Raw genomic sequence first — 14,386 nt, 5'->3', positions numbered from 1 at the left:
GTTTTCTGACAGAGATGGAAGTCAGTTATTTTGGTAGAGTAGCATATTTCTCCCCCTAACTGTTTAGTGAAATAATTATACTTTGTAAGTGTGTTACCTTCTAAACTATCCCATATGGCTACACAAACCTTATTTACCATGTCTACGTTAAGAATATACAGATTACTATAATAATATTACGAATATACAGATGACTATAATATTAAAAACACCATCTCCAAGGAATCTTTAATGTACCTCCAAAGCATATGCTGGCTAGAAACCACCTTAAAAATGGACATCTTCCAGGAAGGTATGGACATCCACCAGTGACAGCAGCGCATCAAACACCAAGAAAGTGGTGATCTACAGTCAGGCCATCAGGGACCTAACACATACAATTAATTCATGGTCCATTATAATCTGCCCAATACCTGCTAACCTCTGCACTTCAGAGGTAATAACAATCCCCCTGAACAATCTTGTTCCTCCTTTATCAGGTTTTTACTGCATCTCTCCTGCATTTTGGCTACATGACAATTTTGCTTATATCTTGTTTTTGTTTAAATATAGAGTTTACATAACCTTTTTTCCCCATCTGCTACTTAACTCTGCTGTGTCTGCTTGTGTCCTAGAGGCCTGAGGAAAGGTATAAAAATGATATGCAAAAGCTTGCCGAGGTCAACCATGAAGCTGGTCCAATAAAAGATGTCACCCACAAGAATTCTTGTCTCTTGCTATTTCCTTGACCATGAGAGTAACATCATTACCTCAACATTATGATCATCACAGCAACATTATCACCTCAACACTATTAAAATATAAGGAAATATTGTGCAAAAAAAATCTAAATGTGCTCTAAAGAGAAAAACCAAACAACCCAAAAACACAGAAAAGGCACTAGATTTGAGGGCAATGTGAGAAGTCCAAGGCTTTGACAGTACAATGCTACAGCATCCTGAAAAGAAAAGTCAACACACTGGCCATCCATATTTATGTCCAGTGTCATGTAGGAGAATTTGATATCCAAAGTATGGTGAAAACCTAAGGTGATAATGATTGCAAAACAAGGCAAAGGCTACTTTTTAGCAACCAACCATTTTCCAATGTAGCTTCTGAGGTAAGGTATAAAATATTCTAGCTTGCATAATGTTACACAGGATTATATCCAGTTAGAACCCCCCCCCCCCCCCCCCACCTTTTACATGATGATTGAGTAGTTTTCCAACCAAGTCAAAACACTTGTGACCAGGTGACAGAATTAACTATTCACATTAAACATGTAATTAAGAGAAGAAAACCAGAGTTTCTTACTCAGCTTGCAAAATCTAGATTGCTGTCTAGCACAACTGTCTGCTATACCAGATTCAAGATGGGATGCATGGTGACTCATTTGAGGTGGCTCTGGCCACAAAACAAAGACATAAGGATTTTGAAAGAATGGATTCCCCTAAGGCTATGTTCTGGCACAAGTCTTATTTACTATTCACCTATAACCTAATAAATACCATCTCCAGAGGTCACCCTGGATCACACACTCATATATACATAACTTCAATATAGTAGCTCAGAAGATCAGAAGCAAAACTGTCTTCAGACTATTCCAACAGGGATCACCTGGAAACCCAATGCACAGACAAACAGTTTGGAGGTCTCCATACCCTTTGGTAGTCATTTGACAAAATACTGTGCTACAGTTTGGTAAAAACTCTGCCAACACCAGAAAAATGAACATGCAACTTGATCATATCATATACATTACACAACCAACTAATCTTACCAGGACCAAGGTGATCCAGCCCAGTAGTCAGGGCTATGATCTAAAGCAGTTGGTCCCAGCTGGGAATCAGAGGTGAGGAACAAGTCAAGACTCTGAAGTCAGAAGTCAAAGTTCAGAACACAGAGGCAATGCAGGAATGTGAGAGTTGAGCAGCTTATGTTTAGTCACCTCAGGTGTATTTAAGGGATGTGCTGCTAATCAGACAGCACAGGTAGCAGAGGCAGCCTGAAAACCTGAGTTGGCCTATGAGGTTGGGAAGGGCTTACTGCTACACAGACAGATAGGACCCAGTAAAACTTGCATGATTACAGATCCTAACAGACATCTTTCCAACTAACATCCAGTATTAGAATGCAGGCAATATGCCATCAAGGTACAGCCAAACTTGCCACTGTTTAAGGACATTACTGTTTAAGGGCAAGTATCTGCTCTGTAGTAGAAGCGTAGTCTGGACAATACTGCATATACTTCATTTATCTAAGAACATCATCAGCTCCTCAGAGACGAGAATGGGAGAAAACCTGTGACACTACTAGGAACTCCCCATATTATAATCCAGGTTGAATGAAGGCTAAATGGATTCCAGCTCCCATGCTGCCTTTCTAGTTAGGAATGGGAAAAAGAGGATTATGGAGCCAGAGTTATTTCTGCAATTTACTGACATTAGTGAGAGAGAGGGGAAAGAAGGAAAAGAACCCTGGCATGGCGACTAGAACCTAGAACTCTCCCCTTCTCCTCCTCCATGAACTACAGAATCACACTTTCTCCTCCTTGTTTTCCTTACGGCAGCATTCAGCAGGGGAGGGCTTTATCTATGATCACTCTTTTCATGCCACTGTAGAGACAAGTGGCCAAGTCCTAGCACCCATCTGCCCACATCTGACCCAAGATGAATCATTATGACCGGTAGACAGAAAAGCTTCTCTACCCCCATGATAAATGACGGAGAAATCACTCCTTTGTACACTTTATTCTAAGATGATGACAGTGCCGAGGCCTGAGTCAGATGCCTTAGCATGTAGGAAGAGCTGCAATTTAGAGATTACCCACTATTGACTAACTGTAGGTGTCTGCCTGCTTAGCACCTGGCTGCTTTGGTAGCCATGGAGGCACACAGCTCTCTCTGGTTATCATATATGGATTCTAGGTGCCTAACTTTTTTTTTTTTGTATCAGTCTCCTGGGACAAGGAGCCTAAGATGTGACAGCTAATTGGAGGGCTCCTACAAGGCTTATTTGGATGTGGCTCAAACAACTATATAAAATGACAAAGTAGTGGTCTAACCAAGGTATTAAGAACCAGACATATTTCATTTCTAATATTAGGTGTCACACCTGAACTTTCTTTAGTACTGGGCAAGTGGGTATGATTTATGCCAATTTCCTTATGCAACTGCATTTGGACTTTAGGTCATTCTCAGAAGCTATCTGGTTTGATCACTTTGACCTCTAAATCCCACCTAAGCTGTACTGTGATCCACTTTGAAGCTGGGAAGATGTTCAAGTCCCTGAAGGTACCTGGTCTACTAGGTGTGCTTGGATGCCTACACAACATATGTAATATTTTTGGCTGCTTTAGCATCATGTGTAGACACACTCTCTGAGACCAGAGATGCTTAAATTCTGTTTCACCATTTGTAAAATGGATATGGCAACAACTACCTACGTATTTGCATACTTCCCCTTTCACTTTTTAATGATCTTCTAGCACTTAAGTTTCCCTTTCTTATGAAAGCTTATATCTTTAGGGCTTACAAAGATTCATAACATAATTTTATGCATGGAAGGAATATGAAGTGATATTGACATTTGACATCTTCAGTGTTATAATAATATTAAACCCAGAAATATAAATTACTGAAACAATTATAGTAGCAGAAATAACACTATTAATGCAATCAGCTATTAGTGTAAGTATTTGACAACAACCTTTAATTTCCTTTCAAGTGTACTGATCTTACATTCTCTGCAGTGGAACGCAATATTGTAAACAATTAATGATACTAAAGTTAGCTTTGAAGCAATTACCCTGAAATGTATCTTCATATTTCAGACTACATTTTAAAACATTTATTATTTGAAATAACATTTTTTTGTGTATAGTTTTGTTTGTATTCCTAGGTGGTTTTGTGTCTCAGAACAGCTTAAAAACATTAATACAGGGTTAAGACAGAAATTGTTTACCTTTTTATAAGGCACAACAAATCTAACATGTACCTTACATCTTTCACTACAGTATACAAAGTATGCTATCGTAGCTCAACAAAAATTTCCCTTGAAATTAAAGGACAGTTTTTTGAGTAAGGACTGCAGGATTAGACCCCTAGAGAGTACACTGTTTATTTATAACTTCCCTGTTTTGCTATTTTTTTCTGATTGCTATATTTTCCTGTACCAGCATAACAATAAAATATTATAGTGCAATAGCAATTAAACTTTTGCCAGCTTGTGAAAAATAATCACAAAAATAGGACTGCATCCATACTAAATCAAAAGGTCCCAACTCTTTCTTTTCCTATCAAGTGTGCTATCCACCCCTGCATCTTATATTGTTTCCCCCTTTCACCCATATCTTAATTTTAAAATTGTTAGGCATATAACCCATAAGAGACACCTATAAAATGAAAAAGGATGAAATAATTAAATCATCTAAAATATTCATCTGCACCCAATTCACCAGTTCTCCTTCTCTATATAATCTTTTGCCCTTCTGCTAATCACGTTCCACATTATCTTCATTTTCTTTCCCATTTCTTTTCTCTCTTCTTCCCCCTGCTGGATGTGGTCATCTTCACCCACAAAGGACAACATACACACACAAACCAATGACACATTGCAGTTTTATATAAAAGGGAGGTTGTGCCATCATAGACACTCCTAATCAGTTAACAAGTAAAAACTGTATTTTTCAGTAGTTGGTAAAATAAATATAGGTACTAGAAGAGTAACTATTGTAAACTGCAATGTACTTTCAGGTATGAGTGAGTAACACAAAATAGATGTGTTAGTGCATTAACTCCAACACCAAAATATATTTCAAGGTTTGCAGTACAAACAATGCTGAATGCATGCCCTTGACTAGGAACCCTGCCTGCCTGAATTTCTTTTGTATTAGTATGACATTATTTCTTTTAAAAAAGTCTTGATTCAGTAGTTAATTTCTATTTAAGGCCAAACAAACAAAAGGGTTTTTCTAACTCTCACTGTCACAAAAAGGACACAAAATGTCCATGGGGTATAAGAATTTTAAAGTGCATTAATTGTTTGGCTTAAAAGTTGAAAAGCTAAAAGACTGAAAAAAGTCCTTGATTACTTTTTCTAAATAGTTCTGCTTCTATCCTTATATATTAAAATATTTTACTTTATCCAATAATGAGTTTCTTTAGAACTCTTAGAATAGGGACAGAAATTACAATAAATCAAGTATGTGATCGAAAACCAGATCAAATCTGTAACATAACAGAAGTGCAATGCACCTAAACCACTTTCAAAAAGGCCAAAACTGGTTTAAGATAAACCTGGATGGATGTAGTATCAGACTTAACTGCTTTAGGTTAAATTGGTTTATTGAACTTCTGTCCTGGATCCCTTCCATATTCAAGTTAACTCACAGTCCCCTAGCATCCCAGGATGCTTTGCACCTCCAACATAAACCGCCCCTTTTCAGGGTAGGTGGGCTAGATGTGGCCCAAGCTATCTGTTCCAGCCAAGCAGCAGGGAGTGCTCTAGTTCTAGCCCCTGTCCCTGTCCCTGTCCCCCGCCCCCATCAGCATCTTGCCTGGGCCACTGCAGACATGTGGATGCCTTTATGGAATCAAATGTGAATGTCTATTCATTTGTTTATCACTTCAATCTTTGCAGCTTAGACTAACCTGTCAATATTTAATTGGTTCAGCCTTGGGCTTTTTGACTGTCTGTACTTAGCCTACAGCCTAGGCACCAGATCCTAGTCCATCTACAAAATGCCTAAGTGGATTTCAGCACCTTAAAGTGAGATTATTCCTCCATGCTCAAGTCTTTATGTTAGTAGTTTTTTAGGCTAAGATGACGATGCATTTACATTACATGTAAATATTTTTTTCAGGGACTTGGGCAGGGTAGAACAGATACCTAAGATACCTAAGGACGCAAATAACAGAGTTTTATTTCCTTTCATTCTCCTAAATGGCAGTTTTCTAGCTGTGTTGTGAGTGTTTTTGACCCTACTCCTGTACTGTGGCTGGATAAGTATGTGTGAGTAGGCTAAACATGTCCAATTGACTATGCACTGGATGGGCACATACGTGCATCCACCCAGGAAAAAGCAGGGCAATTGCCTTCCCAAATTTTGGCCCCAGTTGCTGAATGATTAGGGTACTCACCCAGGAAGTAGGAGACCCAGGTTAGGCATTAACTAGACCCTTCTCCAGTATTCCTTTTGAAGTTGAACCACAACCCATTGCATTTCATGGTTACTAAATAAAATCACAGAGAGCAGTGGAGTGGGAAGCAGGCTCTCTACTGAAAGCAAAGCTCCAGAGCCTGCAACTTTCCAGGCAAGTGGCCATTTCAACAAGCTATTCTACATTTTATTTTTTTCATTTCGTATCTCTCAAAAAACATCCTGGAGAAGGGACTAGCTAGATAATGCTTAACCTGTGACATGGCAGCTAGAACACTATGCTAAGAAGTCAGGTACAGATTCAAACCTATTCTGGGAAAAGGTACTAGAACCCAGGTGGGGTGGAGCACCTTTGGAGTGCTCATCAAGTAGCAGGGGCTGCAGTAGGCCAGCATAGAAGGCAGCCAGGTGAACCCCTCCTCCTCCCCCGATCTCATTCTGAGGGGCAAGGTGTGTGGCAGAGCACCTTTGGCGTGCTTGCCACTTTAGGGTTCTCACAGGTTCTGAGCAGAGCCTGCTTGGAGGAGCAGCAGGGGGAACATCCCCCATGTACCCTTTTAAAGGGGGAAGGTGTGTGGCAGGGCATTGTTGGCGCCTTCCACTTTAAGACCACAGCCAAGCAGCCAGCAGGTGCTTGATTGAGACAGCCATTTTAGATCCCTGGCTGCCTATATAAACAGCTCAGTTCCCTGCTGGCTTGGAAGGCAGTAACATTGCCTGGCTGGGAGGCTCTATGTATCATCCTGGAGATAAGGGAGGAGCTGTAGGGGATGGTCTGGAGGCTCCTGGTCCTGGGCATGACATAAAACTGCACCTTGCTGGAAGTGGGTGGTCTGGTGGGACTCTCAGTGGTGTGGGAGTCCCCAGGAAATGCCAGGCAAGTTATCACCCTGGTGAAAGGCAGGTGGGGTGCCTTAACGCTAGCCCTCACCTTTGGGTGGGTTTGTGTAACATCGGAGGTAGTGGGTATCAGGCATGGCTGTGGCCACCTGAGTCCTGAGGGTTCTAGACCCCAAGGAGGGAGAGTGTGGGGCCAGGCACAGCTACGGTCACCTGAGCCCACTGGGGAGTGAAGTCCCATGGCCCTAAGTGAGGGGGTGGTGTAGAGCCCCAGTGAGGGGTGGAAATGAGGACCTGAGTGAGGGGTAGCCCCAGAAAGGTGGTGGAGATGAAGTACCCCTGTGTGGGGGAGAAGAATCAAGCCCCGAGTGAAGGGGGTCATGTGGAGCCCCAGTGAGGGGGCAGAGATGAGGAGCCCTAGTAAAGGGGGAGAAGAACCAGAGGGCTGAGGGCCCAGTATGTTTTATATACGCATAGAATTGCCCCCGGAAGGGGTCAGAGTAAGCTTAGACCTGGTCAGGTAATTGGCTGGCCACTATCCCAGTAAGGGTCACAGGAGAGACCCAAAAGATGGTACGTCTGCCATCCAAGGAATGGACTAGCTAAGCCTATGGCCTAAGGGGCCCGCTGCAAGAGGGAGTAAGGCAGAATAAGTTGCTGATGGATGAAAGAGACCCTGTGAGAGAGGGTGGAGTGTGTGAGGCCTGAGTGAGAGGTGAGTGGTATGAATGTGCGTGAGACTGAGGCCTGACAGCATGGCCTAAGCTTGCTCTGGTGGTAAGCCGGGAGCATGGTAACATCTAGATGCCATCTGCGAGGCATGGGCTACGGTGTAGGGGAGGTATGGAGCCACAGATAGCGCCCTTTGGCATTAGGGCATAAAATGGGCAGCCTCCCACCTTAATTAAGATAGTTAATTAATTAAGAACAAGCTGTGGCAGGAAAGTCAGGTGGGTGGCATGCCCAAAGGCAAGTGGGGAACCTAGCACTGTGGCTAGGCGGGGAGCCCCACTTTGCCACACCAGGTCTCTTCCATCTTGGATGAATTTCATAAGCACTCAAATATTCAGGCTAAAACATAGGAAAGCTGCCCTCATTTATCAGTGCTTAGCATCAGATGAAGTAGGCTGTCACCTACACAAGCTTGTGCCTCTCTGACCAGGTAGTCTCTAAGGGTGCCTATATACATGCTTGGGGGTGGGGGGCATTTTTATTAGAGAGTTTCCCCAACAGTCCCTCTAAAGTGGCTCACTGTCACATGTATTAAGACCCCACATTTTAAAAAGGCTACAGGCGACACTTTAACTAAAGCTTACTTGACAAGCCTTAGTTAAAGCAGCCCTGTAGACTTTTTAAAACGTGGAAGGGCTTAATACATGTGATGTATTAAGGTAGTGCTTGAGAGTTTTAATTAGAATGATTCAGACCAGACTCTATTCTAATTAGAATGAGAACAAGCACATCTATAGGCAGCCTAAGAAGCCACCTTGTTCTTCCTTCTTCCTAATTTCAAATGAACACTGCTAACCAGGTCTATAGTGGTTAGTTACAGTTTCTGGGCAGCAATTTTTTTTTGATGTAGGTGCTCAAGGTGGGCACATATATATAGCTATACATCTGCCTAACCAGTTTAAAGCCTACTGAACATGCCTAGTCTATGCATCCACACTGAAAGGGAAGCAGAATCACTATTTGCACGTGCCAAAAATCCATTTATATGGCTAGAAAGCTGTCACTTGGAGACATGAAGAAAAATTCCACCAAGGCACCTAACTAATGAAACATCACTGGGCCCTTGGAATCTAAGAATCGATTGCTACCAGTAGCTCTTCCAGGAGTTATACTGCATCCTGTTACCAGAAAAATCTGGCTTTACAAATGATGTTCCCAGAAATTAATAGAATAATAGATTAAGGTCATTATGGTATGCTAACTGGATCTCCTGCATAAAACAGGTTATACAATTTCCCTCACAAATTCCATCATCAAGCCATAATGAGCTCAAACACTTCTTAAGAAACATAGTTAATCTTCATTTGAAGAATGCAAATAAATGGATATTCCACCATGTCCATCCTAGGCAAACTGACCAAGTACCCTTACTGAAAGTGCCTTATTTCTAATCGAAATATATCTTGGCTTGCATTCTGGTTGTAGCATCTCATTATGCCTTTTTCACATACATTAAAGGGTCCTGTAATCATGTAAGTCTCCCTTGTCTATAGGCACTTGAATATAAAATATGAACAAGTTACTTTGTAACTAACCTTTTCTAGATAAACTAAATAGACTCAGATTGTTTAGTTTCCCACTCTACATTCTTTGGGGCATGTGAAATGCCTGTGTGTGGGTTTTTGTTTTTTTTTATTAATTTCAATTTTTTAAAAAAAGTTTGTTAATTATTTATTGCTACAAAATATCTATTAAAGATGTATTGCTATTTTAAATACAATTTGATATGTAATCAAGATGTAATCAACAACCAAGTAGAATGAGTGATCAGTTTGAATGAACAACATTTGGATAAAGAGGAAGTTAAATAAGTGCAGCCATAATGGTCTTTTGCTCCAAATGAAGATAAACAACATTTGATGAACATTTTGTAATTTCATTTAGAAAATAAAATCACTGGAAAACAATTTTCCACTTCAAGAGAAATATACATTCTTAAGTCAGAAACTGTTAATAGAGGTGCAGTGATACATTGGTCTAATATCAGAGCAGCACTGATATAAAGAAAATTGACTGTATTGGAAACTGATTTTTTTGCCTGGTATGGCCAATAATGTTGCTGAAAAATTCCCCATGCATGTGCTCAGCCATGTAGGTAGTGAGGAGCACAGCCCAGCAGCTTAGAGAGCTGCATCCACCTGGTAAATCTGTTGTGGTGGAAGAGGAAGGGGGAAGAAAGAGTTGGGGGGGGGGGCAAATCAAGGCTCCTGCAGTAAGGGAGGGAGTGGGGCTAGGGCTGGAGCAGGTTCTGCACAGCTGGGTTGGGGTGGGGTGGGGCACAAGATGGAGCCACAGCTTGTCCGGGGGTGCAGGGAGGGGGACAGTTTCCACCACTGCATGCACCCTGGGAAGGCATGGGGGCCATATGCCCCCAGATCTGCACAGGGCAGGGAGGGCTGCCACTGTAGGCTGGGGCCAGGGCTGCATCAGGCTCTTCCTGGTGGGACTTGGGCCAGGCTGCACTCAGGCAGTGGCATTGGGAGTGGGAGTTGGGGAGGCTGCAGTGAATTTTGGGGTGGCTGTATCTCCCCCATACCCTCTCTCTTAGTGCTGCTGCTGCCTGCCCCAAGCGCAGCCTGGCCCAGACCCAGATAGGAAGAGAATGGTGCAGCCCCGGCCACAGCCCACCTTGCCCTGCACACAGACCCAGGGGCACATACCTCCCATGCCTTCCCAGGGTGCAGACAACAGTGGGAGTTGTCTGCCCACCACCCATCCTCATGCCCCCTGGACAAGCTGCAGCTCTATCCTGTGCCCTGCCTCACCCTGGCTGGGCAGCGCCTGCCCCAGCCCCAGCCCCACTCCCTCCCTAACCACAGGGGCCTTGATCTGCACCCCTCCCCCACGCCCCTTCCTTTCCCCCTCCCCTTCCACCACAACAGACTTACCAGTAGGACACTGCTCTTCAAACTGCTGAGCTGTATATCAGAAATAGGATTGGTATCAGCTAATATGCCTCCTTAAAAAAATGGATATCACTATCGACTCCCAAAATCTCTATTGTGCACCCCTAGCTGATAATAATAATATAAGCACATGAGTGGTTGTTTGGGGTTTCTGTTTTTTGTGCCATATTTGTATGAATGTTTCTCAACCCTAAATCTATACTTCCTAACAATAACTTCTTAGATTTCAAGAATATTGCCAATTTATGACAGAATGGGTCATCAGCATTCTGTTGTAAACAGTCTATCATAATTACAAATAGAAATACAACATTTATTCTATGCACGTATTTACTCCACACAAGACAATATGGTACAGTACTCTTAAAAATATACATACCTGTTTGGTTACATAGTGATAAGGCAAACCACCTAAAAATATGGGTCCTGTTTCACTCCAAACTGGATGGGACCAGAGATTGCTGTGCATGCTCGCCCTTGCAGATATCCCCAGGACAGACACTTCTGCTTCACACGGTACCACATCTTGTCTGCATTAATTTAGAAATAGCAACATTTTACTACCATACGATACTTTGCATTACTGCCTGTCTGACAAATTAATTAGGCTGTTACCAAACCAATGAAGAATGAAAAATCAAGTAAATAGCTCACTTTATATTAAAGCCTATAAACATAAAAGAAGTGGCTTGTTTAACAAGCTGTAAATTGGCATGTGTTTGGCATTTGAACTCCATAAAAATGAAGTCATATTGTAAAATGGAATATTATAATTGCCAAATCGAGTAACTAAATCAAACAAACCTATTGAAATTACTAGATAAAAAATAAATATTTTTTAACAGTAGGACCAAGCAAAATATTTACTTTGGAGAGGGGATTATCTCATAATTTACCATGTTTTAAATAATGATTTTCTTGACCAAGAAATTGATTTGAAGCAAGTAATTTTAAAAGAAGGTATTTCTAATCCTGTAATTTTTATTTATATACAATTACATAAAAGCTCCCAAGTTGATTCTGCAATTGCCACACACACACGAGTAATAATTTTCCACAGGATGGAAGTTAACACAGAACTTAGTCCTTACTTCAGTTTAGATAGAAGGCATAGGCATGAATAAATTGTTGAATGTAAGTATTAGGTGAAAGGAAAACAATTTGGCTTTTCTTCTTTTCTTAATAAAACAACTCTATTTCATATTACTTTTACAAACTGGCAGCAAATAGACAGTCTACCTTCATGAAAAGAAGCACAGTGTAGAAATATCAAAATCAGGAAGCAGTCTGTGTTTGGGATTTCATTCTTTCCCAGCATTTTCTCTGCACAGCAGGAAGGCAAAATTTTGTCTGATATCAAGCTCAAAACACAAAAGTTTGGCCAGCTGTCTGATTAATAAGATTCAAGGGTCTTTGCCCTACAACTGTGACAGAAAATCCATGTAAAGAAGGTATGCAGCAAACAAACAAAACCATAAAAGCAGAAACTATCTATACAATTTGGCCAGGATGCAGTAAGTAAATAATGCATGAATTCAGTTAATCTTGGGTAACACAGAACTGGCTGCAGACATCTTGATTAGTTATACATAGCTTATGAAATCAGGCTTTTTTATCTTCTTTCTGTTTGCCACCACAGACATATACAGGCACACACAAAATTGATTTTTTTGACAAAGTCCTTAGTTTTGCCAATTATTTCAACTGGAGCAATAGCAGATCTAAATTAGGCATGTTTATGGACAATGGTGGCTGTTTAATCTGTATATAATTGTGCTTCTACTACTTCCATGAAATCTTTAATCACACCAGCATGCGGTTATTGCATTTAAAGCAAACTTAACTACATTTTAAACATTTTCAAAGCAAAAACATGTTATCCACCTATGTTGAGGTCATTTAGAAATTAAAAGATTAACAAAATAAAGTTTTACGTTTGAAAAAGTTTAACAGACCAAGATCTTTTCCATTTTTGGTTTGTTTTGCGTAAACCAGCAAGACTAGAATCAGGAGCAGGATGTCACTTTGTAAAATTGTATTAAATGTTTTACACACCCTCCACTTCCTCCCCGGGGCCCTTGTAGGTAATTGCATAGCTGTTGTGTTCTTGAATATTTAAGCAGAATCAGAATGGTGTCCGGATCACCACCATGCTCAGGTAAAGCTCTGTCTTTAGAAGAAGAAAGAGTTGCTCTGGATCCCAAGTAAATGAAAGCACTTTATGTGCAACCCGAGGTTTTACCTAAACTCCAGAGAGGTTCAGGAGTTCAGATACATCTCTGTAATGTTTCCCTTTGCTTAGCTCTAGGCCAGGAGTGAGCAATTACCTGCCTTGCCCTCCCTCCCCTCCTCCACCTCCCGCAATGCAACAACTCACCAAAACTCCCTATGAGGATTTGGGTGGATGGAGAGCAGTGTTTGGGACCACGATGGGCAAGCAAGGCTGGGATCATGGGACTTGGGCAGAGGGCAATGACAGCTCAGGGCTGGGGACTGGGCTGAGCTGCAAATCACTCCCTGCACATACCACATCCTGCCGTTTGGGGGTGTGTGGGATCTTTGGCACTCTGCATAAGGCTGAGCCCGCTCTGCGGCAGCCCACACTACACTGCTGCCCACACTAAGCTCCTGCCTGGCCCCAGCCATCATGCAGCTTTTGGTGGGGCTGTTCCTGGTGTGGCTGTAGCCAGCCACATGTTGCTGTGCTCCACTCACATACAGCGGGGCTGCCTGGCTGAAGCTTCCCACCTGGCAGCTCAGCATAGTGCAGCGGAGGCAGAAGTGGGAGGAGGAGGTGCCATTGGAGGCAAAGGAAGCAGAGCAGCAGCTGGCCAGCTGGAGCCATACTGGGAACAGTCCTGATGGAAGTTGCACACGCTGGTCTGGGCCTAGGCTGGCAGGTGCAGGAGCTAGCGAAATATAGGCTGCCCTGAGGGGAATGGGTGGGGGTCAGCCCCATTTAGAGCACTGCAGGAGCATCCACAGGCTGGATCCAGTCACCTAGAAGTGCACTAGAAATTCCCCTGCAAGGATGCCTACATTTTCCCATTCTCTGAATAGAGAACCTGGATGCAGAACCCAGAATCACTCTTCATAGGTGCCCAAATCAAGGGTGCCTTATACTTCTAAGGGTCAGGCACCTAAATTTTTGGGATTATAATTCTTAAAAAGAGGCTCCTAAATGATCAGGCTACAGATCATTTCTACAGTTCACTTTCCCGATAATGAAACAGGAAACATGGTGGTATATAACTTCAAACTTTTTTTTTAGCCCACTTTAGCATTAATAATCATCATCATCCCCATCACCTAGAGCTACCCTGAAGAAATGAAAATTGTCCATCTAACTTCTTTTCAAAAGTTATTAAGCTATTTTTATTTCTCCATGTTCTAACCAGCAAACACTAAACCTAGCCTTACACATACTTGTGTGTACATGTACAAAACTTGTAGGTGGCATGCACATCTACTGTTCTTTACAAATGTCTTCATAATAATCTATACATGTGTAAGTACATATTTTGAAACTCTTCCAGTTTTTTGTTATGTACTGAAACCAAGCTGTTGAAATTCAAAAGCCTGTAAGCTGTTTTCACCTTACGCTTGTTACAGTGTCAGCCACAAACCTTTTGATTGTGCTTGATTGGTCTAGTAGGGCCTGACCAAATTATAACAACAACCTGAAAATGTTATTGTTTAGCATTCACTGATGATACAATCACCTGATGGTACATGCAATGTATACATTTTTCATCAAGCTTTTAAAATA

General features: G+C 41.8%; 1 protein-coding gene across 1 annotated transcript in view; it reads right to left on the bottom strand.

Annotated features, from left to right (window-relative positions):
• LOC112551503 (protein eyes shut homolog) overlaps positions 1 to 14,386 on the bottom strand; it is a 579,454-nt gene that overhangs the window by 564,555 nt on the left and 513 nt on the right. The window contains 1 exon segment of the mRNA XM_025212766.1: positions 10,997 to 11,147. Coding sequence (XP_025068551.1) covers positions 10,997 to 11,147 — 151 coding nt within the window.

The sequence above is a fragment of the Alligator sinensis genome, unplaced genomic scaffold (assembly GCF_000455745.1).
Source record: "Alligator sinensis unplaced genomic scaffold, ASM45574v1 scaffold635_1, whole genome shotgun sequence".
Lineage (NCBI taxonomy): Eukaryota > Metazoa > Chordata > Crocodylia > Alligatoridae > Alligator > Alligator sinensis.
Note: the sequence above shows the minus strand (reverse complement) of the source record. Positions and strands in the feature narration are given on the sequence as shown.